At 40.4% G+C, this 25,016-nt stretch overlaps 4 protein-coding genes across 5 annotated transcripts in view; 3 read left to right on the forward strand and 1 right to left on the reverse strand.

Annotated features, from left to right (window-relative positions):
- Nucleotides 1–1,022: 1,022 nt before the first annotated feature.
- On the forward strand, nt 1,023–13,743 carry NDUFB6 (NADH:ubiquinone oxidoreductase subunit B6). Its single transcript, XM_010967360.3, has 4 exons — nt 1,023–1,337; nt 3,223–3,315; nt 9,980–10,024; nt 13,565–13,743. The coding sequence occupies exons 1-4, from the start codon at nt 1,158–1,160 to the stop codon at nt 13,631–13,633; spliced, it is 387 nt and encodes a 128-aa protein (XP_010965662.1). The 5' UTR covers nt 1,023–1,157; the 3' UTR covers nt 13,634–13,743.
- A 476-nt stretch (nt 13,744–14,219) lies between these two features.
- Nucleotides 14,220–14,902, reverse strand: SMIM27 (small integral membrane protein 27). Its single transcript, XM_045504613.2, has 2 exons — nt 14,714–14,902; nt 14,220–14,385 (listed from the first exon to the last, which is right to left on the reverse strand). The coding sequence occupies exons 1-2, from the start codon at nt 14,756–14,758 to the stop codon at nt 14,263–14,265; spliced, it is 168 nt and encodes a 55-aa protein (XP_045360569.1). The 5' UTR covers nt 14,759–14,902; the 3' UTR covers nt 14,220–14,262.
- Nucleotides 14,392–24,975, forward strand: TOPORS (TOP1 binding arginine/serine rich protein, E3 ubiquitin ligase). Of its 2 annotated transcripts, none has more exons than XM_074363166.1 (3): nt 14,392–14,759; nt 16,289–16,480; nt 21,405–24,975. In XM_074363166.1, the coding sequence occupies exons 1-3, from the start codon at nt 14,757–14,759 to the stop codon at nt 24,336–24,338; spliced, it is 3,129 nt and encodes a 1,042-aa protein (XP_074219267.1). In that variant the 5' UTR covers nt 14,392–14,756; the 3' UTR covers nt 24,339–24,975. The 2 variants fall into 2 exon arrangements, with proteins under 2 accessions (XP_074219267.1, XP_074219266.1); XM_074363165.1 differs by lacking the exon at nt 14,392–14,759 and adding an exon at nt 14,975–15,112.
- The window catches only part of RIGI (RNA sensor RIG-I), a 56,125-nt gene continuing 47,450 nt past the window's right edge, over nt 16,342–25,016 (forward strand). Inside the window, exon 1 of the mRNA XM_074363167.1 lies at nt 16,342–16,480. The gene's annotated coding sequence lies outside the window, so the exon portion shown is untranslated. The remainder of the gene's footprint in view (nt 16,481–25,016) is intronic.

The following is a 25,016-nucleotide window of genomic DNA, read 5'->3' on the forward strand; positions in this document are numbered from 1 at the left end:
TGCATGTATTTTTACTTCTGATTTTTAGAGGCTGCTTTTTATAAATTTAATTTGTTTTATAATGATATGAAATGTTTACATGGTTCTAGAGTCAAATCTACTAAGTAAGATACATTTAGAGAAGTTTAGTTTCTATCCCTGTCTCTTATCCTGTTCCCTTCCTCTCCCTATAAGTAACGTTTTTAAAAATCAGTACTTTTCCTTTCCATTATTTTTAAATTTTAAGCAAACATACGTATATTTTAGTATTACTACTACCCTCCCCTTTTTTAGATAAAAGCTAACATACTATAAACACATTTCTCCACTTAGCTTTTTTCACTTAAAAATGTATGTATCAGGAGGTCACTGCAGTTGTATACAGAGCCCTTCATTGCGTTATTGTACAATGATTTATTCAACCAGCCCTTTATTTAAGAATTTTGGGGTGATTTCCAGTATTTTATGGTAGCAGTGCTGCAGTGGAAAATCGTGCACACTCTTGTCGTATTTTTACCACCATATCTTTAAGATAGAGTTCTAGAAGACGGATTGCTGGGTCAAAATGTGAAGGTGTCTAATAATTCTGCTAAAATATTAAGCGACTATTTTTACTTCTGCACTACAGATGAAGGAACAGACTGAGACAGCTGCTCAAAGTCACTTTACCACTCACTGACACGGCTGGGACTTAAACTTGGATATAACGTCTCCACAGACTCCCTAGGTCACGGGAAGAGGAATTCCAAGGTGAGAGAGGCAAATGAAAAATTTTGCATTTGGACGTCACATTCATTCAATCACATATTCTCATCCTTCCAGCTCCCAGCACACCAGTTCTTCCTTAGCGGAACCTCTGGTCCGCTGACCTCTCATACTTCCCCTTATCCGTCACTTCCTCCCTCATCCCGTAACTAAGGCGCCCCGCACCGCGTCCTCTCGCCGGCGCCGCTGGTAATCCGGGCGGGTTGAGCCGTGGTTAGGGGGAGAGGGCTTTGCGCCTGCCCGGCCACTGCACGTATATTGGAGCCGCTGGGAGGCAGCGTCGGTGACGTCATAACGACGCGCCGCTCCCAGGCGTCCTCGCAAGGTCGCTTTGCAGAGCGGGTGCGCGCGTAAGTGACAAGACCCTGGTTCGGGGGCGCGCCGTGACCTGCTGCCTCGGTACCGGCGGCGACATGTCGGGGTATACGCCCGACGAGAAACTGCGGCAGCAGCAGCTGCGAGAGCTGAGAAGGCGATGGCTGAAGGACCAGGAGCTGAGCGCCCGGGAACCGGTGCTGCCCTCACGGAGGGTGTGGCCTGTGGAGCAATTCTGGAATAAGTTTTTGCAGGACAGGGCCCCCTGGAAGAACGTGGTGAGTGACGACCCTCCCCGACCCCGACCTGCACCCCGTTGCGATCCCCAGCCTGGCTGCTGGGACGCCAACTAATTGCAGCCACATTAGAGACTGAGTCGCTCTGCCCCCGAATGTCCCGGTAGTTCCCTAAGGGACAGTCGCGTTCAACCGAGATTTCGGGTTTAGCGGGAACGCTGTATCTTGTCCCAAGAGCCCTGGGCTGGGACTCAGGAGTCTGGAACACATACGGCTTTGGGATTGTCATGCCCTTTTGCTGTCTAGTGTGATGAGAAGGAGGCGAATCGTTGTCTAGGTTTTAGAGGACGACACTGCAGGCTTGGTTCTCTTTTGACTATGGAAATCTTCCCTTAGAATGATAGCCAAGGACTCAGTGTAGTTAAAATTCAGTGATTTTAGTATTTGTAGACGGTTATCTGGATTTTGAGCTTGAGATTATGAAGACCAACTAACACTACAGCCAACTACCAGAAGGCACAATGAGCCTCTAGCTGGTAGTACAACTCTATGTAACCACCATAAAAGAAAAGGGCCTGTTGATAAGCTTAATGAGTCATATCAAGAGCCCCCTTTCTAAACTGTCACTATGTACCTTTAACACACTCTTTCATTTAAAAATGCCATTCCTGGACTTTGCAGAAAATCACTCACTCAGGTGCTGTCTTTATTTTCAGGATCTCTTGACATTTTCTTGAGGTTATTTAAATCACATAATCATGGGTGGTGAATGCTGTATCTCAGAATCGCTTGAGACATTGGCTAATAATAATGGTGGTAATATAAGTAACACTTGGGTGTTTATTTTGTATCTGACACTTTGCTGAGGGTTTTACATGTGTTACTTTAATTTTTTACTCTTGTAGGATAGAAACTATTCCTAATCTTTACTTTAAATGTGTGGAAATAGAGGCCTACAAAAATTCAGTGATTTACCCGTAGTCATAGGGCTAGGAGTTGAAGGAGTTCACATTGAAATCCATTGGTGTCTGCTTTCTTGCTGTGCTGTGAAGTCTAGTGCAAACTTTTCTGAGAAGTTGGTGTTAGATACTTATTTATGGTGGTAAATTAAACTCTAATTCAGCTCTCCTCTCCCTCCCTGACATTACTTACTGATTTGGCAGCCACTGATTGAAAGTTAACATCCCACTGATCAGCCAGTGATATAAGGAAGTAAATAATCATTTGTTGAAATCTGTCTTACTTTATTTTGAGTTAATTTTTCTTCCATGATCATATCTATTATATCACTTAGAATCTAGATTGTCTTTTTCCTGAAAGGATAGGTCTGTTTCAGTCAAATTGGTTGCCATGGGAAAGTTTCATTTTTAGCTCTCTTTGCCTTTCTTTTAAAATATACTGTGTCTGAAGGCATCTCAAAGTGAGTTTGGAACACCCCTTCCCAGTGTGTAAAACATTCTTTGTCCAGCGTTAGTGTACTCAAGGTTGTTTGCCTTATACCTAGAATGCTGGAAGTGGTGTTGATTATGGGTATCTGAAGTTGATAAATTAGGGAAATGACTCTGATTAAATGGATTAAAACTATTCTTTCATTATTTATACTGTATTTTATCTTAAACAAATTTATAATAAGGAATTTTTAGAAGTCTTTAAAAAACATATATCTATAAATACTTTACTACAACTTTTGCAAAATTTTCCTTGTCTTAAGCCTCCTTTGCTCTGAACTCTGCAGATGTCACCTAGCAGGCACTAAGTTTAGTGAAAATATTTGGATGTGTGAGGTTAGCTAAAGACTATAAGGAAGTACGTAGCATTTAGAGTTGTTACAATAATCATGACATTGTTGCATCATTGATTTGTTTTTTTGCAAATGTAAAAAAAATGGGATATCTATTTATTTTGTGTATGTTTTTTTTCCCCCCAGATCTATAAGTCATACCGACACAGTGTCTTTGCTTTTACTCATGTACTTATCCCTGTCTGGATTATTCATTATTATCTCAAATATCACGTGAATGTAAGTATGCTTTAAGTATGTGTTTTCCAGAATTTATTTTTAATTTTGCACAGTTAGTTCCTATGTGGTTATGCCTGCTCTACTTAATGGAAAAAATCTGCCACTTATAACTGATATTGAATTACTTTGAATCGTTTTAGGTAAAAGGTTTAATGAAACTTAAGTGAAGTATGGTTTTTCAAAAAGTTAATCTTTATATAGTTGCTTACAACTTGAAATGCATTTCCTCATAAAAACAGTGTCTACATGATCAGAAACATAGATGACCTAATAATACTAGTGTATACTCGGGGTCCTGAGTTGAAAGGGAGAAAAGTATTTTTGCTCCTTCTTTTTGAGCATAGATCTGGTATAAGATAAAATTCAAGATAGATAAAGGTTGTCTTTGTCTTCATACCATTTCTTTTTCCTTTGCTATGTCTGTTTTTTTTTTTTTTTTTTTAACTTTCTTTAGAATCCAGCATGTCCAAAAGCTTGATTTTTTTCACCGAGAGATCTTGGAGGTGGTGACTGAACTGAGCCTGTTGCCATATTTTAAAGGATAGGGATCCCCAGGCAAGGTGAGGGAGGAGTGCATTTCTGGAGTGGGAGAGCAGGAGTGGTTGCCCAGCATGGAGTGTTGCAACCCATGAAGAGTGAGGAGACCATCCTTGTACCCAGTGAGGAGTGTTAGATCCTGAGCGGGTTGCTGGGTGGAGGCTATGGGGGGAAGAGAGGTTGGTGAGCACACCTGTTTGGAGAGCAGCAGGGGCAGCAGCCTGGTGTGGGACTCTAGAACCTGAGCATGGGGAGGACGATATCTGGCAGAAGTGTGGTTTGGGGCAGTGATGGAGTTGGCAACCCAGAGTAAGGTGTGAGAACCCGAATGAGGTGAGGAGGTTATTTATGCTGGAGTGTGGTGGTGGTGGTGACAGGAGATTGGTTACATACAGGAAGATTGATTAAGTATGTACATACGTTGATGATATTGGGACCTAGAATCCTCCTGGAGAATTATGCATATGGAATAAAGGGAGAAAGCCCCGTGGTACTGGAATGGAATCGGAAGTCTTGGTGTACCTCATGATTTTTAATACGTATTAAAGATACAGAAATAAATCTAGCTGTAAATGTGGATATTCCCCAGTTCTGTCCACTGATAGGGCCTGTGAGCAGTGCTACCCTGTGGTAACTGGCACATCTAGCAGCCTAGTCTTATTTTCTAAATACAGTTCTCCACTGAAAGGATCCAGAGCTCCTTGGAGAAATGGCCAGTTCCAGGGTTGGGGCTGGGAATGTACAAGATGATCTTGTTGTGCCAGAAAGTAAAGAAGTGTTCAAAGAATGAGGGAGATAAATCAAAAGGACACGGAGTCAGCTTGGAAAGATTCCCAATGGGACAATTTGAGAATCAAAATAAATAATGATAATAATAGATGATAACCAACTGAATAAGTAAAATGCAAATCCGTGAGTCCATACTTATATAATAAACACATTACTTAATTAATGGATAGAAGAGAAAGCTTTTTTTTTTGTATAGTAGATTGTTGAATAGTAAATGGACAAGGAATGATAGAATTAGAAAAATCACCGTTTGAGAGTTATCAGCGATATTTTCTTCAGCCAGGGAACAACAAAAGATGCTAAAATTAATCCCCAAATACCTATGTTCAACTACTTGTTACAGAGTAACAAGAGTAACTAGGTAGTGGAGAAACCTGGCAGACACCACCTTAATCAAGAAACCTAAATTACATTGCCAATAATAGGACAAACTGAAGTTGTGTAGTACTTCACAGGATGCAGTAAGAAGCAAACAGCATCAATTTTGTGCCATTCCTGCCAAAAATGTGTAAGCTGAATCTCATTGTGAGGAAACTTAGGCAAACCCAAATTGAGGGACTTCTCTGCATAATTGGCTTGTTACCTTCAAAAATGTCAAGATCATGAAAGTTAAAGAAGGATGGAAGATTTGTTCCAGACTGAAGACTCAAAGAGACTTGTCATGTGACTGCAAGCCTGGTTCATAGGCACCATCTGCGTGGACAAAAGAACAAAGATGGCGTTGGCAGTCAGAACTTTTAAGAGGCTACACAATGGAGAATAAGTTATGTTAGAGGGGATTTGCTGAGCACTGCAAACAGTTATGGGGGCAATTGATAAAATTTGAATGAGCTCTTCAGACTAGATAGAAGGTAGCCACGTATAAGTGTTAATTTCCTGATCTTGATGGCTGTATTGTGATTATTTTAAGAGTACTGTCCTTATGTGTAGGAAATACACACTAAAGTGAGAAACCAGTGAGCAATTTACTAACCAAGTGATTCCGTAAAAAATTATTTTTATAATTCTTGCAACTCTCTGTAAGTTTAAAATTATTTCAAGATAAAAGCAAAACAAAAGTTAGGGACTGCCTAACAATTGTAGCTAATCCATTTGAGGTTTGCTTTCCTTTAACCTGTTGAAAGGAGGGTGAAACAAGTAACTGGGGTCCTCAGAAAATCACTCTTACATCACTTGTTCTCTGTTGATTGTGTGGGCTCTTTAAAATTCTGATTGCTGACATAATCTTTGTTCTCTTCATTAAGAAAATTATGTCCATTTGATCATCAACTATGGGATGCCTAGTATCTCTTCCTTTATTGCTGTGGAAAGAATATATAGACAAAATTCCTGACCTCAAGGAGCTTACAGTAATGTTGGAAGTTAGGTATGATTTGGGTACAAGTGTGGAGGAGAAAAACTGTTCCAGTCAGAAAGATGAGGAGTCAGCCATGAGCATAGCCATACCCGAAGACAGGGTTGCCTGTGACTCTCTCAGCTCAGCGGGGTGGGACCAATTAAGGGAGAGTCTTGAAAGCTAGGCAGAGATGGTTGAACTTTATGTGGTCAGCAATGGGAAACTTTCCATTTTTAAATAGAGTGAGTAGATAAAGTGATATATTTAGGAAAACATAAAAAATGGTATGTGGGATGAATTGAAGGGAGGGAAGTACTGACATCAGGCAAGTCAGCCGGAGGCTGTTGCAGTTTAGTAGATGGTAGTTGATGACAATCTGGTTTGGGCAGAGATGGCAGGAACAAGAAAGTAGAGTGAAGTCAGAAGACACTTTTTAAGGAAGAAATAGCTCAAGTTAAGTTGGAGATGAAACCAAACTTGAGAGTCATTTGTTACTCTAAAAAATTCTAGCCCTGAAAATTTAGGGAAGCAGAATTTGCCACCCCAGAATGTCTCTGGCGTGTGGATTATTTCAAGTTCAAAACATTCAAGGCCCAAAAGACTAAGGAAGAAACTTTGACCTTACCCCCCAACTGCCTGAAGGAATGTGGATAGAGGACCTATTCCAGAAAGGGAGCCATCACCATAGTTAACTATAGTATGAACTCTCGGTATGGTGATGGGGGTGAACCTAGCAAAGTCTGTTAAAATTCCCCTCTGTCCCACTGTCTGTGCATGGCCCAGCAAACTTTAGCTTTTCCATCTCCATGTGAATTGTCTGTTTCTCCTTTGAAGTCCCAAACACCTACCCTCAATGTCCTCTTTTGTCTTTAGCTGAAGGTGGATTTTAAGGCGAGGGTTTTGGCCATTTTGGTGAGTGACTGAGTCCTCCAGGGTCTCTCCCATGTGTATATACATGTTATTAAACTTTTGTTTAATTTTCTCCTGTTAATTTGTCTTATGTCAATTTAATCCTTAAACTAGCTGGAAGAACCTAGAAAGGTAGAGGATAATTTCTTCTTCCACGACAGAAGTTATTAGTAGGTTTTGGAAAGAGGGCTTTCTGATGATGAGGAGGAAGTAAATTTGTTTAGGAACACAGGCTGCGAAAGTCTGAGTGCACATGGCCTGTCCTATGTGTTAGAAACACGAGATTAGTGGAGGCTAGTACGAATTAAGTGTAAGTGTTGGGGGTTAGTGTTTTACTTCATAAACCAACAAAATCTTTCTGCAGCCATTAAAGGGGGCTAAAAATATATGTCTAAGGGTCTGAGTATAGTTCACATTTCTATTGTTGATGAGCTTAAACAAAGTTTTATTTTCATGCTCACCTGCAGGTCCACAGGTCACTTATCATTATTCCTCTGTTATTTTTCATTGTGTTAACATGTAATATCCTAAAGAAGAAAAAATATTATTTTCTGTCAGTGAAAGTAACTTTTTTTTAACACATGAGTGTAGTGCAGAAAGAATTGTTCCAGTTACCTGGAATATAAATTAATATTCAATTTGTTAGTTTCAAATTTAAAAACCTTGTTTGTTTATTCTTTAAATTCAATTTTAAAATTCTGTTAAACTACATAAACAGCTAGTGAAATATAACAGTCTTCTTTCTTTGTCCTTATTATCTTTGGGTCAATTCAAGTTGAACTTTCCTAAACGATTCCTGCTTACAAACATAATCAAATTCTCTTAAATGTTTTAAACTGCATTTATAATATTTTTATATTCGGTTTTTAAGTATTTATAGGGCATATTAATGACCCTAAGAAGCAAGATCTTTTTAAACTTAAAGTCACAAATCTAAATCAATTATGTATTTTAACTAGGATCCTAAAACTAATCTTGTAGAACCTCTTAATAGCCTTGTTGACTAAAAAAAAATGCACAGCCTAAAAGTTGAGAGTTATGTTTTATGTGGGTAGTCTAAGGGACTGCTCCGAAGAGACAAGGGAAGAGATAAGATATATGAATTTTTGCAACAAAGATCAGGTCAGATAGTCAGAACATCAAAAGATTACTATTAATTAAAGAAAACCAGATTTCTCAAGTTAATGAGTCTAGCACTTCTAGGTATGGAAAGATGCAAAAGTCTGGGCTTACTGAAATTATTCCTTTGATATGCAGGTTGGCTAACTAGGGCCAGTATCCTGTTCTTTCCTGTCCTGAGCCCCCTCAGGGGGCACTGTTGGGGGTGGCCGCCTGCTTGTCTCCATCCTGCATTCCCTCCGGCCCACCATCACCGTCAACGTTGGGGGGGCAGCTTGATGGCCGCAGCATTCTTTGTTTACTGATATGGCGGGCAATATTTTTCATTCATAGCCTATTTATCTTAAACATTACAAATACTCTAAATATCAGAATATATGGATTGTCCCAGTGTTTTCAGAACTTATTTAAATTTGACATTAACCTGTTTAATCCCTGGGTAAATTTACTTTGTCTTATCTATATTTAACTAAGTATTTCTAGGATTGGAAAAACATTCATCTTCTAAGAGAAGCAAATTTAACAAGCTGCAGTTACTGGGTCAACAATTCAAGACATTAATATGTCTGCTTATCTGAGGCATTCGTACTTCCAGGTGATTTCTCCTGAGCAGAAATGGACATAATTAAAGGTTTTATGTCAGCAGAGGTCCCAAGGTCTCTCTTTTACCTCATTCTTTCACTTGGTTTGGGTAGGCCTGCATCCTCAGTACCGTTGCAGCCAGTTTGCTTCAGCTAATACTTTTATGCCTAATTGAATTTTACATTCTCTCTGAAGACATTTCAGTATCTTCTTTCCTCTGGCCACAAGTTGTTAAAGGCATTTTAATATCTTCACATTGTTTTCAGAGTTTCTCTTCAGCTTTTGGTTCCAGTTTGCCTGAGTCTTACATCATGCCAGTAATCTTTAAAATTTTTTGGTGTGGTATCTTGTGTAGATGTATATGCTTAATAAGCACACTTAGTTAACAGATATTTATTTAGTACCTCCTGTGTGCAAGGCACTATTCTAAACACAGGGATACAGCACTGCACAAGGCAGATTGAGTCTTCATGAAATGTTTAGTCTTAGAGACTAAGAATAGGCAGATACATAAAGAGGTACCTAATGCTATTGGAGGTGATAAGTCTGTAGAAGAAAAGTTAAGCAGGGTGAAAGACTAGAGAATGACAGGGGCTGCAGTTTTAATTAAGCTTCTTTGAGGAAGTGCTATTTGAAAAACAAACCAAATGAAGATATGGACTAAACAGGCATCTTGGAGAAGAACATTTCAGGTAGAGGAATCATTAAGCATAAGGGTGCTGAGGCACAAGCAGGCCCACCTGATTGGACTAATACAAAGGAGCCACTGCACTGTACAAAGTAGCCACTGCAGCTACACTGCAGAGAGAGAGAGAGACAGAAAGAGAAAAGAGGAGATCAGAGAGGTAGCCAAAGGTAGAAATCACATTACGGACTTTGGCTTTTTCTCTGAGAATGAGGAAACTTTGAGCAGAGGAATGACAGAGGGGTGGTACCTCTGAAAAGAATTACTCTACTCTGCCTGCATAGTGGAGAACAGACTGTAGGAGGGCATGAGCGGGAGCCAGGAGACAATAGGTGAAAAGGTGACAGAGGCTTGGACCAGGATGGTAGTACTAAAGGTGGTAAGAAACTGTTGGATTCAGGACATAATCTCAAGGTGGAACCAGCAGGATCTGCTGAGAAGTCAAGGTTTTTGGCCTTCATAACTGGGAGAGTGAAAGTGCCATTTACAGTGATAGGGAACAGTTTGGGGCTTGGGGAAATTAAGTGTTGGACCTGGTTAACTTTGCGATGCCTGTTTGATAAAATATAGATCTTGAGTAAAAAGTTGGATGTATGAGTCTGGTGTTCAGTGAAAAGTTTGGGGCTTAAGTTAAAATTTTGGGGTGTGATCTATTTTATTTTAGAAAAACTCTAAAACCATCATTAACAGCATTATTTTTATTTCAGACCAAACCATATACCATCGTTGAAAGGAAGCCCAGAGTATTCCCAGTAAGTCTTAAACATCTCTGGTTTTTGTTCTTATTTTTCTCTCTCCTTTCCCAAGTGATCATGAGACTAAAATGTTCCTTTCTTCTTGCTGAAAATTTAAGTGCCTGTAGGAAATAGTGTGAGGTAGCAAATACAGTTGAACCTGGGAGATGGTCACATTTCTTTTCAACCTGGCTGTAAAACTTGTTGTGTGACCTTTCTAGTCCTAAAGTGAATAGAAGGTACCAACAGTTTTTCATCGGTGCCCTGTTTCATGTAGGGTTAAGGACTTAGGGCACTAGCCTGAGGATAGTAAATTCCTCTGTTATTTCCAAACCATCATTTCTTAAGGCAGTTAGACAATAACTTCTCTGTGAATTTATAATCTGTTAACGTGTGTTTTAAATTTTATATCATGGGGAGAGGGTGTAGCTCAATTGGTAAAGTGCATGCTTAGCATGCATGAGGTCCTGGGTTTAATCCCCAGTACCTCCGCCAAAAATAAACAAACCTGATTACCTCCCTCTACCTCCCCCCCAGCCAAAATAAAATAATTAAATAATATGATGATAAGTAAATAAAAAATATTTTTAAAAATTTATATTATGAATACGTGGACTATTACCCTAATTTAAAATGAGTTGTCTCATCATTCAAAGATTACTCATTAGTCAGTTGGTATTTTTACTGGCTGTTTTTGAGGTGGTTGTTTAGCAGGGTAAAATATATGTTATGTTCTTGTCCCAGTTCTAGTCACAGATAATGAACTCCCATCAGTCTCTAAGTTCTGTAATGTTAGAAGAGAAAACTCAGTGTAGATTCTTGCTTCTATGAAATGACATAGTCACAGCAATCCATTATCTACTACAACAGAAGGGAATTTTAGGGAGAACTACCAAAATTGACTAACCCTTCCAGTTGGAATTCTGTTTTAGGAAATAGTAGGGGATTTCTTCTGTATTTCATCATGTATAATTTATGTATGTCAGACCCTTGGTCATCTCAATTATTTTGCTGGTTTCACCAGTTAGGTTATTTATTTATTCTTCATGTTTGTTTGTTATTTATTTATTTTGCCATTACTGTGCAAAGGAAAAGGAGGACTCTCTTTAGAAAACCACCTAGTGATTCCTTAGCACCTCTCCTGCGTCTGTATTTTTTGCCACTGTGGTTCTTTCCTGTTTCGATGCCATTGACCCCTTTGAGACCTGAGGACCTGAAGAATGCTCATCTGTCCATAACTTAGAATAGGATAGACAGTAACAAACTCACTCCCAAGTCTCAGAGGTGGAATAAAACAAAGGTTTGTTTCCTTTTGACATTACAGACTATATTACATTATTACAATATTCCATTATAGTAAGGCCGTTGGGAATATGAGGCTTCCAAAATTATAGGGAAAGAGAGGGCTGGTTGTCTCAGAGAATGATTTTAAGGTCTAAGCTTGAAAGTAGCTTACATCCCTTCACTTTAAATCCTCTTGGCCAGGACTCATTCTTACGGTCCCAGATATCTATGTTCTTTTTCATATCGTCCAGCCTCCCATGCCTGGAGTCTCTGCCACAGTCCATCCTTCTAGTCAACACATAGCTCTTTGCTTCCTTCTTTCTACACATGTAACACAAGTCCCTTTCCTAGGGAGAAATCCCAAGGTCCCATTCCGTCACTGCAGCCATCCCTAAATCTAAGATCTGCAGATGATGCATAGTAGTATCTGTCAGATTTATACTTGGGAGGTTGTATCCTTGGAGATTTGAGGATCCATGGCAAGTGAACTGTATCCTTTGCCCTCTAAACACACTCGTTATTCAGCAGTGGAATCTGTACAGCATAGCAATCACTGATTCTTGTCTGCCACTTGGTCCTAAAACCCCAGTGGTCAAACACTGAGAAGTCTCGTAACCCTTTTGTGTGGGAAGTTACTTAAACAGGTACTGATTTTGCTTCTGGAAGGAATGCCTTTGTTCATGGTTCTTCCTGGTCCCTGGCTCCGTCTAGGGGGGTTCTTTCTTTTCCGTGTCAACCTAGACCACACCTAAAATAAGTCCTGGGAAGCACGTTCTCCTCAGGGTTGTGCAGCCTGTAAAATCTACCTCCTGCACACAGAAGGGTGAGTGCCAGAGGTTGTTTTAAGCTGAAACATTTAAAGGCTTTTCTTGTCTGTAGGTTTGGTTTCTTTGGTCATCTAGTTCTCACAACACTTGTCAGGCATGGAAAGAAAACTGCTTGGTGGGAGGGGTCTAATCTTTTTGCTTCTAGTCAGTCCCACGTGCCAGTATCTGTGCTTTCTACACACAGTTACCAACTGCTTCTCAGCGTAGTGGCGGCTGTGTGGAGGACCCCTGGAACAGCCTCTGGCTCAAAGGCCACCTTTACTTCAATCTCATCTTTGCCATAGTGCTGAGTCTCTCTGTATAATGGGTTTCATTGGGCTTCTGTTTCTTAGAATCTCTTCAGTGTTAACTGTTTAGAGACTCAGAAACAGTCAGTCTTATTTTCTAATATTGCAAGGTCCTGAATATTTAATTCTCATTTTTATTTCTCCTCTCAAATCAGCCACATCTTGCCTGAGCTTATGTTTCTTAAAGTACCTTCCTAAGGCAGACACTAGTAGTTAAATATATACTGTAATTTTTTCCCAGGTACTTCTAGAACCTCAAGTTCATCAGACAGTCTGCTTCTACGTTATTAGTGCCTTTTGTCTCCATCTTTTAGCCTCCAATGCCAGTGTCCTTGCAGCCAGACTGTTAAGTCAGTGCCATGTGGTTCAGTTTTTCTTACAGCAGCATGAGTTACTAATTTACTTCGTTACTAATTTCTGTGTTAGGGTAATGCTACCTGTAGTAACAAAGTTTCCCCAAAATGTATAATGGCTTAAACGTAATACAGCTTTACAGTCCTGAGCAGTACCAGGTCAGGGAATGGCAGTCAATTCATGGGCTATCAGGCTGACAGAATTTGCTGTTTTAAACAGACAGCTGAAATTAAACCTAAGTACTTTGCCTAAAATTATACAGCTTGTCAGTGGAGGGTTCCAGGTTCTCACTACTTGGTTCTGGCTTTAAAGCCCATGCCCATTCTGCCACACACACTGTACCTGGGTTTGGAAAGACACCTGAACCAGCTGCCCAGGGAAACTTTGCGTTCTATGTCTAACATCTGAGCCAAACCATCAACTGGTGATTGCCTAACACATTCAGTTGCTGGGAATACATTGCCTCCTTATAATGAAGGGAAAATGTTTCCCTGAAGCTTCTTTCTAGGGCTTCTCCTATTTCCTGGGCTAAGCGAAGTAAAGATTATCCCTCTTTCACTTTGTAAAGGCAACTTTCATGTCCTTTCTGGTCATTTTATGTGAGTGAAACTCCCCCTAGTCTTTCACTTATTCCTTAAGATTTTGAAGACTCGTTGCTCATCTTTTAGACAGCTCCTATTGTGCCTGTGCCCCTTTTAAAGTGTGAATCTCAGAGCTGACCTAGATTTTCCAGATGAGGTCTGATCAAGTAAAACTACCACCTCTGCAGACAAGATTTTTTCACGAATGCATCTTTGTTTTTCTAGGGTGATACAATTCTGGAGACTGGAGAAGTAATTCCACCAATGAAAGAACTTCCTGATCAACATCATTGAAGATTACCTTAAAATTTCAAAGGTGTATGAGCCCCAGTTTGTTGCTCCATTACCACACTTAATATATTTTCTGGAAAAGTAACTTTAATAAAGTTTACTCTCAGAGTTTACCTGTTTTCTTTTTCTTCCCAAACACTGTACAATTTGAGACTCTGAATTATTTAACAATAAGTGAAAACTGGACAAGCTAAAAAAAATATGAGCAATCATCTACTTTTTCTCGGCATTCTTCATTTGGAAAGTAGGATGTAGAGAAGTATTTAGTCACATGATAGTTTTTTTCTTGCACAGGACTTAATCTAGCCTGCTGTGAAGGTATGCACAGAATGAAATGTTGCAATATACAAATACAAGAACAGAAATTCCACACACTTTTGCTTTAAAGAAGGCCTTCCGGGGCATTTAAAAAGAAGTCTTTTAGAAAGGCTGTCAGATCTAGGTTGCTTTGTTATGTGAGAATGTAAAACACAAATTTAATTGAAAAATTAGCATATTCATAGCCCCCTTAGAGAACTGTATACAAAGTGAACTTGGAAACTCTGTATTAAGGATTTTACTTTAAATCTAGACACGAGTCAGATAAGAATGAGGTAAAGGGCTGTATTTGCATGGAGTTAAATCCAGAGGGATTACAAGTTTTCGTTCATCCCGAAGATCTTGTCTGGGTATTCCTTCTTTAGCTGTCGTCGTGCAGCTACTGTTGATGCATAGATGACGTAGCCCCAGGAGAGCAATACGACCGCGAGGAGCAACTAAGAAATGCAAAAGGAGAAGTAAAAGCAAAAACCTGTGAGTGGCACTTCCTCCCCGCCCCTCTCAGGTGGCCGCGTACGTTGCTAAGGTGGGAATTTTAGTGACAAACTCGGATAAACGGCGTTCCGGAGGCGAGTACACCAAGCCTCCCTTACGTAAGAAGCGGAAGAGCGTGTCCTCCAGGAAGAGGCGGAGTCGAGGTAAGGGAGAGAAATGCTTCATTCAGGAATGGATTTTGGAGTTTCTGGGCGCTGAAGAAATTAGAGGGCCTTCCACCGCGGACCTCGGGAGTCGACCCCGTGGAGCCTCGCCAGGCTCGGGACCTACCGCTGAGTAAATCCGGTCCAGGGTGCTGCGACTCACTGGCTTCATGGTAAGGAGGCAGCGGCGGCGGTCCGGGAGCACAGGCGGAAGCTGCAGGCCCTAGAGTAACCTCCGGGGCGGTGGCTGCCGAGCGGCGGCGGCAGCGGCGGCGGCAGCCATCTTTCATCCGGGCGCGAGCGCCCGCCCCCTCGCGTCCGGGCGCGTTTCCCTCCGGCGGGGCCGGCCTCTTCCGCCCGGAGCTGGGAGCGAGGTCACGTGATTGGGGGCCTATCCCGCCTTTCGGGGAGAAGGTGAGAGAAACGAGAATACATGTTAAAAGTGGGTATTTTGCTGCTTAGGGGGACAATCTTGACTCGTCACCGGTCTTCTTTCAGTTGCAGTGCAGTATTATTGCGGGATAAGGTACCGTCGTGTGCATTTAAGTTATTTGGAAAAACAATCCACATTTTAAATAATACACCGGCGTCTAACGCTGGAAGAATTATTGTTTTCTCCCGGGTGTGTTCCCACAGTATAGGTAGAGGTTCGTGTATTCATCTTTGACATAAACAAGAATACCACTTGGTTTTATATAGCGGACGAATAGTGCAAATTCCTGTTACTTGAGCTTTTCTCCAAAAAACAAAATTCTTTGAGAACGCAATAGCTTGTTGATGTCAGTGATACTTACAAAAAGTAGCGAGGCACGAGTTACCCGGTGTAATGTACCTGCTAGTCAGTCAACAAGTGTTTATTGAGCTTAGAACGGTAGCACAGTCAAATATTAAGCCAGAGGACGCCGTTTGGCACGCGGGCCGTTATACCAAGTTCAGCTGTAGAATGTTTGGGACGATTACTTTTGAGGCCTAGGGGCAGAATGGGGCAACGGCCGCGTTAGGCTCCAGACGTCCTGTCTCTATACGTCTCAGATATCACCGCAGCAGGGTTTCAATCCAGCTTTCAGGGAGTGGGGAAGAGGAAAAACGTTATCTGGGGGAAGCTTTCAAGACCTGTTCTCTTAGATAAAATCCCTGTTTATCCTGGACGGGAGTAGATCCCTCTCTCTCCGAAGACTGTAGGGCTCTGACCTGGGATTCCGTTCGAATCCCGGTGTTGTTTCCTCACTGTGCAACCGTAGGTAAAGTTACTTCAGCTCCGTCTAACTCAGTTCCTTTATGGACCAGAGAGAATTTCAATCACTTCTCACAGAGTTTGGTGAGGTTTGAGGGAGACCAAGCTAGGTAGCGTGTCTTCCGGGTAAGTTAGGAAGAAGAGAACATTAAGCCGGTGCCCCTGTAACCCCTAGAGATCAACAGTAACAAGGGTGATGGTAAGATAGTGGTTTGTGCCCGGGAGGGTCCCTGCGCTCCCACTCCAGGAGCGGGAGGGGAAGCGGGGGAGGGGGGGAGGTGGCCCGTGGGGGGAGGGGCGGGGCTCGGGCCAAGCGCGCTAGGCCCCGCCCTCCGAGCCGGCGTCTTCTACCGCGCATGCGCCACGCAGGCGGGGGCTGTGTTTGGACGCGCGGGGGGCCGCTGAGTGGGTTTCGCTTCTTGCCGCCGCCCCCGAGCTGCCATTGGTAATGAGAACTTTACGTCACAGGGGTCGCAGCAGCCGCCGGGGTCTCCTCTGTCTCGCGAGGAGGGTGAAGCGCCCCCTGCTCCCGCTCCTGAGGGCCGGCGGAGAAGTCGCCGGGTTCGTCTTCGCGGGTCCTGCCGTCACCGACCCAGCTTTCTGGGCCGCCGGGAGCTTGCCACGAGCGCCCCAGCCGGGCCTGCACCGGCATCCTCCGAGGTGAGTGAGATTGGGAACAATGGGGCGCGGGGGTCGGAAGGGCTGGGCGAGCCGGAGCTCCCGCCTGCAGCGAGGCCCCGGGGCGAGGGAGCTGCGGTCTGGGTCTGCGGGGCCGGCGCCACCCGGCGGGCCGGGGGTCCCGGAGAGCTGGCGCTCCTTCCGCGCACCTGTGGATCTGAGCCGGTGGGCGGAGGAGGGCTGCGTTTCCGAGGAGTGCTCTGGAGAGCGCGAGACCAGCCGTGTACTGGAAAGCGCTTGATCTCTAGGGGAGAACCAGCCTAAAATACAAAACGTTCGAGTCTGAATCGTGGCATCGCCACTGTCACAGATGTGACCTTGGACGGCTCCCCTAATCTCTCTCAGTATGTCTGTGAAATGGGAGTAACAGTATTTTTGTTCGTTTTAGTTATGTAATGCACGCGGTACTTGTCTCAGATCCTGGCAGGTGGCAGTTCTCAACCAAACGAAGTGACTATCGCTTGACTATTGGAGTTGTCTGTGCCCTGTTCCACTCTGTGGACTGGGCTCCCCAGCCTGTAATTTCTTCATCCATCAAGTCAGTGCAGCTTTCCTCGTGGGCTGCTGATTGGTAGAGTGGAAGGGGGCCGGACTGAGATGAGGCAAATAGTGATTTGATAGGAAAAGTGAATAGAATTTTGGTAGGTAACTTTCAAGATTATTTAAGATAAATTGAAAAAGAGGAACAAGTTTAGTTAATATCGGTGAGGGCTGGGGTTTTTTGTTTTTAGTCAGTGACTTTGAAAGCTATGCAGTCAGCCGAAACAGTCGTGCTTATCTGAAATGAGTGGCTTTAGAGAGAAATGGTTCCCAAGCAAATATTGCTGGATCTGGAATTAAATTTTGTAGAATCTGGTCAGTAGTCATGTAACTTCGGTTTGATCTTTTTGAATTGGTGGTTAAATTGTAGTTCACAGAGGGATACAGTGATTTCTTCAAGGTCACAAGAGAGAGGGCTCAGATTATTTTTAATACTTGGGGGAATTGTATTGCTAGCTTATCCACTTCTGAACCCTTCTTAGCCACTTCGCTTAGATATATTGAGTACAATACTGATACTAATATGAAAATCCTTTAGTTGTTCTAGACTCTCATCTTTCTGGGCATTTATAATCAGTTATGGGTGATGGAAATGACCACAATTAACTTTATTTTCACATAACATACAGTATTAAGTTTTTACTGCATAGCAAGCACTATACTAAGTGTTTACATAGAGTGTATGTAAACACAACCACTTTTTCAGGTGGGTACTGTTACTTAACCCATTTTAGAATTAAGAAAATTTAAAGTTATGAGAAATTAAATAATTTCCTCCAGATCACACCACTTATAAGTGGTTTTGATTTTCAGCCCTGGCTCTGCATTAAAATTTAACATCATTCCCTCAGATGTAATCAGCCATTGATTAAATTGTATATACAGTGATAGTTTAAGGAATGCCATAAAAGGTAGCTTTTATAGGAAGTTTGGCTTTATTAAATATTTGATTTTGCAGAGTATTCCTGCTTTGTTTATATCACTGTGCAGTTTTTTAAATGTCCAGTCTGTGATCTAGTTTAGACTCTTTATTGGCTCTTATCTGCCCCTCATTCATTTTCTCTAGATGTGGATGCTTATTGATTATATGAAATTCTCCCAAAATGTGATACAAAGGGTTCTTATCTTTGTTAAAGTCAACACATTTGAATATTTGGAGCAGGAAAGGTTTTGTTTAATCAGTTTATCCCAAAGATGGTAAACTTTGTTTAAAATTTGGGAGGCAGTTAAGGAAAAAGGTTCAGAACTGATTAATCTCTCCTGTGAGGAAATTAAAGTCCTAATTCCTAGAGTGCAAGGGGTAGAGGAAATGTATCACAGACTTCTTCTGGAACCTGAAGCACTAAGTCTACCATCAGGTCCACCTTTGCTACCTCACCCAGAACTGCAGACCTCCAAATCTTAAATCTGTCGCCTCTCCATCTCTGTTATATGCTTTAATTTGTATTTTTGAAACAACTTTCTTTGTTGAGATATAATTTATATTCCATTTATAAAGTTCACTTCTTTAAAGTGTGTAATACAATGAGTTTTAGTATATTTACAGAGTTGTGCATCTGTAATCTAATTGAATGTTTTCCTCATCCTAGGAAGTAACCTTATTATCCCTCTCCCCTCCCCAGCAACCACCAATCTACTTTCTATCTATGGATTTACCTATTCTGTACATTTCATATAAAATGGCATACATGTGGCCTTTTGTGATTGCCTTTTTCATTTAGTGGAATGACAAGGTTCGTTCCCGTTGTAGCATGCATCAGTACTTTGTTCTGTTTAATTGCCAAATATTCCACTGTATGGATATACCACGTTCATCAGTTGATGGACATTTGGGTTATTTCCACTTTTAAGCTATTATGACGAATGCTGCTGTGAGTGTTCACTTACAAGTTTATGTGTGGGCATGTTTTTGTTTCTCTTGTTTAGATAGGTGTGGAATTGCTGGATCATATGGTAGTTCTACTTCATTTGATTTAGCACATTTTAATTTTAGAATTTAGTGATGATTTTGAAAGAGTAAATCTCTTATTTAATGATTTACATTCATTGCCATTGATGTTTCTGAAGAATACTATTCTTTGTAGCTAAAGGTATTCCTGTGTAGCAATACAAAACAGAACTAATAAATTAACTTGTTCTTTTGGTCTACTATAGATGGCATCACTTGTCATTCTTTAGACTTGAGCTGTCAAAGTGCTTATAACAGGCTTCTAACACTAGGAAGTCAGACGACTAAGATTCCATTTTTAAAAAATTGTAATTAGTTGAGATTTTATTTTTAGTTTAAACTTCCAATTTACTACTAAATCGTTTCTTTAATAAATTCATTCTGGGTTGTGATTTTTATGTAAACTGGAAATGTTTAGTAAACACTAGAATTCTCTATTCTAAAGAAGCAAATTAAGATAAAATGTATCATCTTGAAATTCATCAGTCTTTTTTAAAGTCTAGTAATCCCTTTCTTATATAGAAGAGTGAACTGAAATCCAGAGTTAATATGGATTTCTCCACTTCACAGAGTTAGTTTCAGATGAAACCTGGTGTTGGGTCCAGATCTGATAACCTCTCTAGTGCCCTCTCCACTCTTCACTCCTCCCCCTAATGCATACGCACTATCTCTTATCCTAGGGGTTTTTACTTTTAGGGTTTTTTTTTTTTCTATAGAGAATTTAAAAATATTAGAAGTAGGGGGAAATGCTGAGAAATTTATGCAATATTAAGGTTTCAAAGTTTAAATATATTAGCAGAAATGCAATTAGTATTAGTATAAGTTTATTCTATTTAAGGACAGTGGTAATTTTTATATTTCCATTCTGGAAAACAGGCCTAGAAGTGTTGGACCTTTGAAGAAACTTGTTCAGCTCTGAGAAAGCTAAGATGCCCTAGATGAGCAAGTTTAATTTGAAATCTGTAATGAAATATTTATATTTCACAGTCATGAATTTTTGTTGTGAGTTTTATTTGTTAGTTTTATTTGTTTTTGTTAGAGCTTGGTATGGCCAGTGAGTCTCTTGTTTAGGAAATTACAGTTCTATTATTTGACTAGACAGCAGTTGACTAGTGATGGGACTTTCAGTGATAGAGGAGGTGGAGAAAGATGAATAATAGGCCCAGGAAAACATAAAGGAAGAAACTAATATTTAATATATATATAAACTGATTAGTGAAGAAGTCAGCTAAAGAGGAATTTTATAAGATAACAAGGCCAAAATGTAATAATGCATACTAGATTTCAGCTCTGGCAAATTCATTTTGTAAGTTACGGGCCAATATGAACATAAATGTAAAGAATAAAAAATAATCTTTTAAGATTCTAGTGATCCTTGTGGGAAAAGGTAAGGGAAAGGGACTGAAAGCATGATTTGTAGATACTTTGTGGCTGACTGGATTGAATAAAAAAGGAGAAGAAAAGCTGCTCAGGGATGCTAAAAGGAGTCTGATGAACTGCATATAATAGTGTAGTAACAGGAATGTAGTAATAATAGTAGTATAGTAATAATAATAGCAACTAACATTTGACTCAGCAGTTGCTGTAAGCCAGGCACTGCCCTTGAGTACTTTTAGATTTTATTTCATTTAATCTTAACTAAAAGATCATTTTTTTGTGTGTCAAAGAATCTTCCACTAAAAGGCATAGAATTGGTTTTAAAGTTACATACATGATACTTAGAACGAATAAAACAAGTCAGTAGTCCATACTGTTTGGGACATATGTATGAAAGATGTAAAACCATCCGTAGAAATAACCCCAACTGAGGACTGTGATATTTTTGTTTTGTTTTCTAGAGAGGGATGAAAGGGGAACATTAAAGGGGCATTTAAAAAGATCTGGAATAACCATGAGAAAATGTTAGTTGTTAAATCTGAGTAGTGGATACAAGGGTACTTGGTATATTTTCTTTTCTACTTTTTTGTATGTGTCAGATGTTTCTCAAATTATTTTTTGAAAGAATAATAGAATATTACGTAATATTTGAGAGCTTACTATGTACCAGGCACTTTTTCTAAGCTTTTTTTTTTCTTTTTTTGACATCTTCACAAATCCTGTGAGGCAGGTTCTGTTATCAGTGATCTACAGATGAAATTGAAGCATAAGGATAGTAACTAGTACCCAGTTCACAGTCACACTGCTAGTGTGGAATTGAGGATTCAAACCCTGGAAATCTGACTTCAGAGCTTGTGCTTTAAGTGCTATATTAAAGTTCTGTAGCATAGCTGCTGCACTGCCCCTTTATGTTACAGAGACAATGAGCTACTCCGCTGTTTTCACCAGTATGTTTCACAGTCATTATTTGCTTTTTTTTTCTTCCAGATTTAGTCATTCCTCCTTTATCAGGTTACTGATGTATTTTTTTCCCTTTTGCAGATAATGGCTTCAGCCGCTAAGGAATTTAAAATGGACAACTTTTCACCTAAAGCTGGCACTAGCAAATTGCAGCAGACAGTACCAGCTGATGCATCTCCTGATTCTAAGTGTCCTATATGCTTGGATAGATTTGATAATGTGTCTTACTTAGATCGCTGTTTACATAAGTTCTGTTTTCGCTGTGTACAGGAGTGGTCAAAAAACAAAGCTGAGTGTCCACTGTGTAAACAGCCCTTTGATTCTATTTTCCATTCTGTGAGGGCAGAAGACGACTTCAAGGAGTACGTCCTAAGGCCTTCGTATAATGGTTCTTTTGCTACCCCTGATGTTCGCCGGTTCCGCTATCGGACAACCATGACAAGGGAACGAAGTGCTTCTGTTTATTCACCTAGTAGTGCCATGAATAGAAGAACAACAACTCCACCAGATAGTGGAGTACTGTTTGAAGGGTTAAGCATTTCAGGAAGACCTAGAGATGGTGAAATTCCTCCTTTCATGAGACAGATTGCGGTAAGGAGGCCAGCTACTGCAGATGAAAGATCTTTGCGGAAAATTCAAGAACAGGATATTATTAACTTCAGGCGAACTCTCTATCGTGCTGGTGCTCGAGTTAGAAATATTGAAGATGGCGGACGCTACAGGGATATTTCTGCTGAATTTTTCCGTAGAAATCCGGCTTGCCTTCATAGATTGGTGCCCTGGTTAAAACGTGAACTCACAGTTCTGTTTGGAGCTCATGGATCTCTAGTGAATATTGTCCAGCACATCATCATGAGCAATGTTACTCGCTACGACTTGGAAAGTCAGGCATTTGTGTCTGATTTAAGGCCATTTTTACTTAATCGGACTGAGCATTTTATACATGAATTTATCAGTTTTGCTCGATCTCCGTTTAATATGGCAGCCTTTGATCAGCATGCTAATTATGACTGCCCTGCTCCTTCATATGAAGAAGGCAGCCATTCTGATTCTTCAGTCATAACAATATCTCCAGATGAAGCTGAGACCCAAGAACTGGATATTAACATAGCCACTGTTAGTCAGGCACCATGGGATGATGAAACTCCAGGACCATCTTATTCAAGCTCAGAGCAGGTACATGCTGCCATGTCTTCCCTTTTAAATACATCTGACAGTTCAGATGAGGAACTTGTAACAGGAAGAGCCACTCAGATGCAAGGAGTACAGACCAATGAGGACCTAAATAATGACAGTGATTCTTCTTCAGATAACTGTGTCATTGTTGGGTTTGTTAAACCACTAGCTGAGAGGACCCCAGAACTTGTTGAACTGTCCTCTGATTCTGAGGAGTTAGGATCTTATGAAAAAATGGAGACAGTGAAGACACAAGAGCAAGAGCAGTCTTACAGTTCTGGTGATAGTGATGTCAGTAGATGTTCATCCCCACACTCTGTGCTTGGAAAGGACGAACTAGTAAATAAAGGGCATTGTGATTCTGGTACAAGAATCAGATCGAAGAAAGAAGAGAAACGATCTACATCTTTGTCCTCTCCCAGAGATCTGAGCTCATCCATCAGAGGAGACAGAGTGTATTCCCCACACACCCGCAGACACAAGAGGAGGGCAAGATCCAGAAGTTCCGATTCACGTTCCCAGAGCAGGAGTGGGCATGATCAGAAGAGTCGTAGAAAACATCATGGGAAGAAAAGAATGAAGAGCAAACGATCCAGAAGCAGGGAGAGTAGCAGACCTAGAGGTAGAAGAGACAAAAAGAGGTCAAGAACTAGAGATAGCAGTTGGTCAAGAAAAAGCCAGACTCTGTCTCTAAGTAGTGAAAGCACAAGCAGGTCAAGATCTCGTAGCAGTGATCGTGGTAAAATAAGATCACGGAGCAGAAATAGAGATCGTTACTATTTAAGAAATAATTATGGAAGCAGATACAAGTGGGAGTATACTTACTATAGCAGAAACAAGGACAGGGATAGCTACGAGTCATCTTACAGGAGGAGGACTCTGTCCAGAGCTCATTATTCCAGACAATCTTCAAGTCCAGAATGTAGAATTCAGTCCTTTTCTGAAAGAACAAATGCTAGGAAAAGAAATAATCACAGTGAAAGGAAATATTACTACTATGAAAGGCATCGATCAAGGAGCCTGTCTAGTACTCGATCAAAGACTGCATCTACAGGCCTTGACCGGGTGAGGAATGAAAAACCTGGCGGAAAGCGAAAATACAAAACTCGGCATTTGGAGGGTATGAACGAAGTGGCTCAACCATCTCGTGAGTTTGCTTCTAAAGTGAAGGAAAGTCATTACCAAAAATCTTCATCAAAATTGGATGGAAACTGCAAAAATGAGAGTGATAGCTTTTCAGACAGCCGATCATCAGACAGAGAGACAAAACGCAAGAGGAGAAAGAGGAGGACCCGGAGCCTAAGTGTAGAGATAGTTTTTGAAGGGAAAGCTACCGATACAGCTAGACATCATAAAAAGAAAAAGAAGAAACATAAGAAGAAGCACAAGAAACACCATGGTGATAGTGCTTCTCGTTCCCCAGTTGTGATTACCATTGACAGTGACAGTGATAAGGATTCTGAAGTAAAGGTGGATACAGGATGTGACCTTAGGGGTCCTCAAGACCCTCTACAAAATGAATTTGTGGCTTCTTCTTTGGAACCATTTGAAACTAAAGATATAGTTACAATAGAAGATGAATTTGGTGTCCTGGGCAAGGAGTGTGATATTAACACACTTAACAACTTGAATAATGCCAACAAAACTGTAGATAATATTCTACCCCAGACAGCTTCAATTGAACAAACTCTTGATGTAAGAGAAGAGAGCGCCTTTGCCTCTGATTTGGAGAACCAGTCCAGTGATGTGTCTATTCAAACTGAGCCATCAAGACACTTGCCATCTCCACGGACATCTTTAATGTCAGTGTCTCTTGGTAGAGACCATGATATGTCTTAAAACTGCCAAAGCATCTCATTGAGAATTCTGATGATATACAAAGGAAAAAAAAAAAAAAAAAAAAACAGTGTCATCTACTGCAGTCTATTTAAAGATGACTTGGTGAAAACTCTTAAACTCTTTCTCCCCTAAAAATATTTTAAGTAATTTTTTTGTGTGTGTTAAAAATTTGTAAAAATCATTATTTGTTCAGAAGTATGTATTCCCACCCTCAGAGATATGCACTTTTAAGTGAAGAAAATGATATTGCTAGCAGTTTATTTAAAATGTGGGATCCTTTTTAAATAAAAACTATAAATTTTAGAAGTTATTTCATAAAGCCATATGGTATTGACATATTTTTAAAGTAGTCAATGAGTATTTTTGAATTTTTTTTTTTTTTGAGAGTTATTCTGGAAATGTGTTATAAGCTAGGAGAATCCCTTTGGACAGTCTTTATTTTTCTTCTTAAAAATTTGTATGATTCAAAACCATTTCTTCAGGTTAAATTGAGGCATTTTAATCTGCACAGCTTATCTTGACATCTACCAAAAGAAAAATTTAAATATTTCCTTTATATACTTGTTTATCTGGACTGCCAATAAAGCAAATGTGTATTCAAGAAAAGAAAAAATAAAACAGTAACACTTTAAAACAATCCAGAAATTTTCCTATGCAGTATTGATTTTTCTTTAAATC

This window comes from Camelus bactrianus, chromosome 4 (genome assembly GCF_048773025.1).
Source record: "Camelus bactrianus isolate YW-2024 breed Bactrian camel chromosome 4, ASM4877302v1, whole genome shotgun sequence".
Taxonomy (NCBI): Eukaryota; Metazoa; Chordata; class Mammalia; order Artiodactyla; family Camelidae; genus Camelus; species Camelus bactrianus.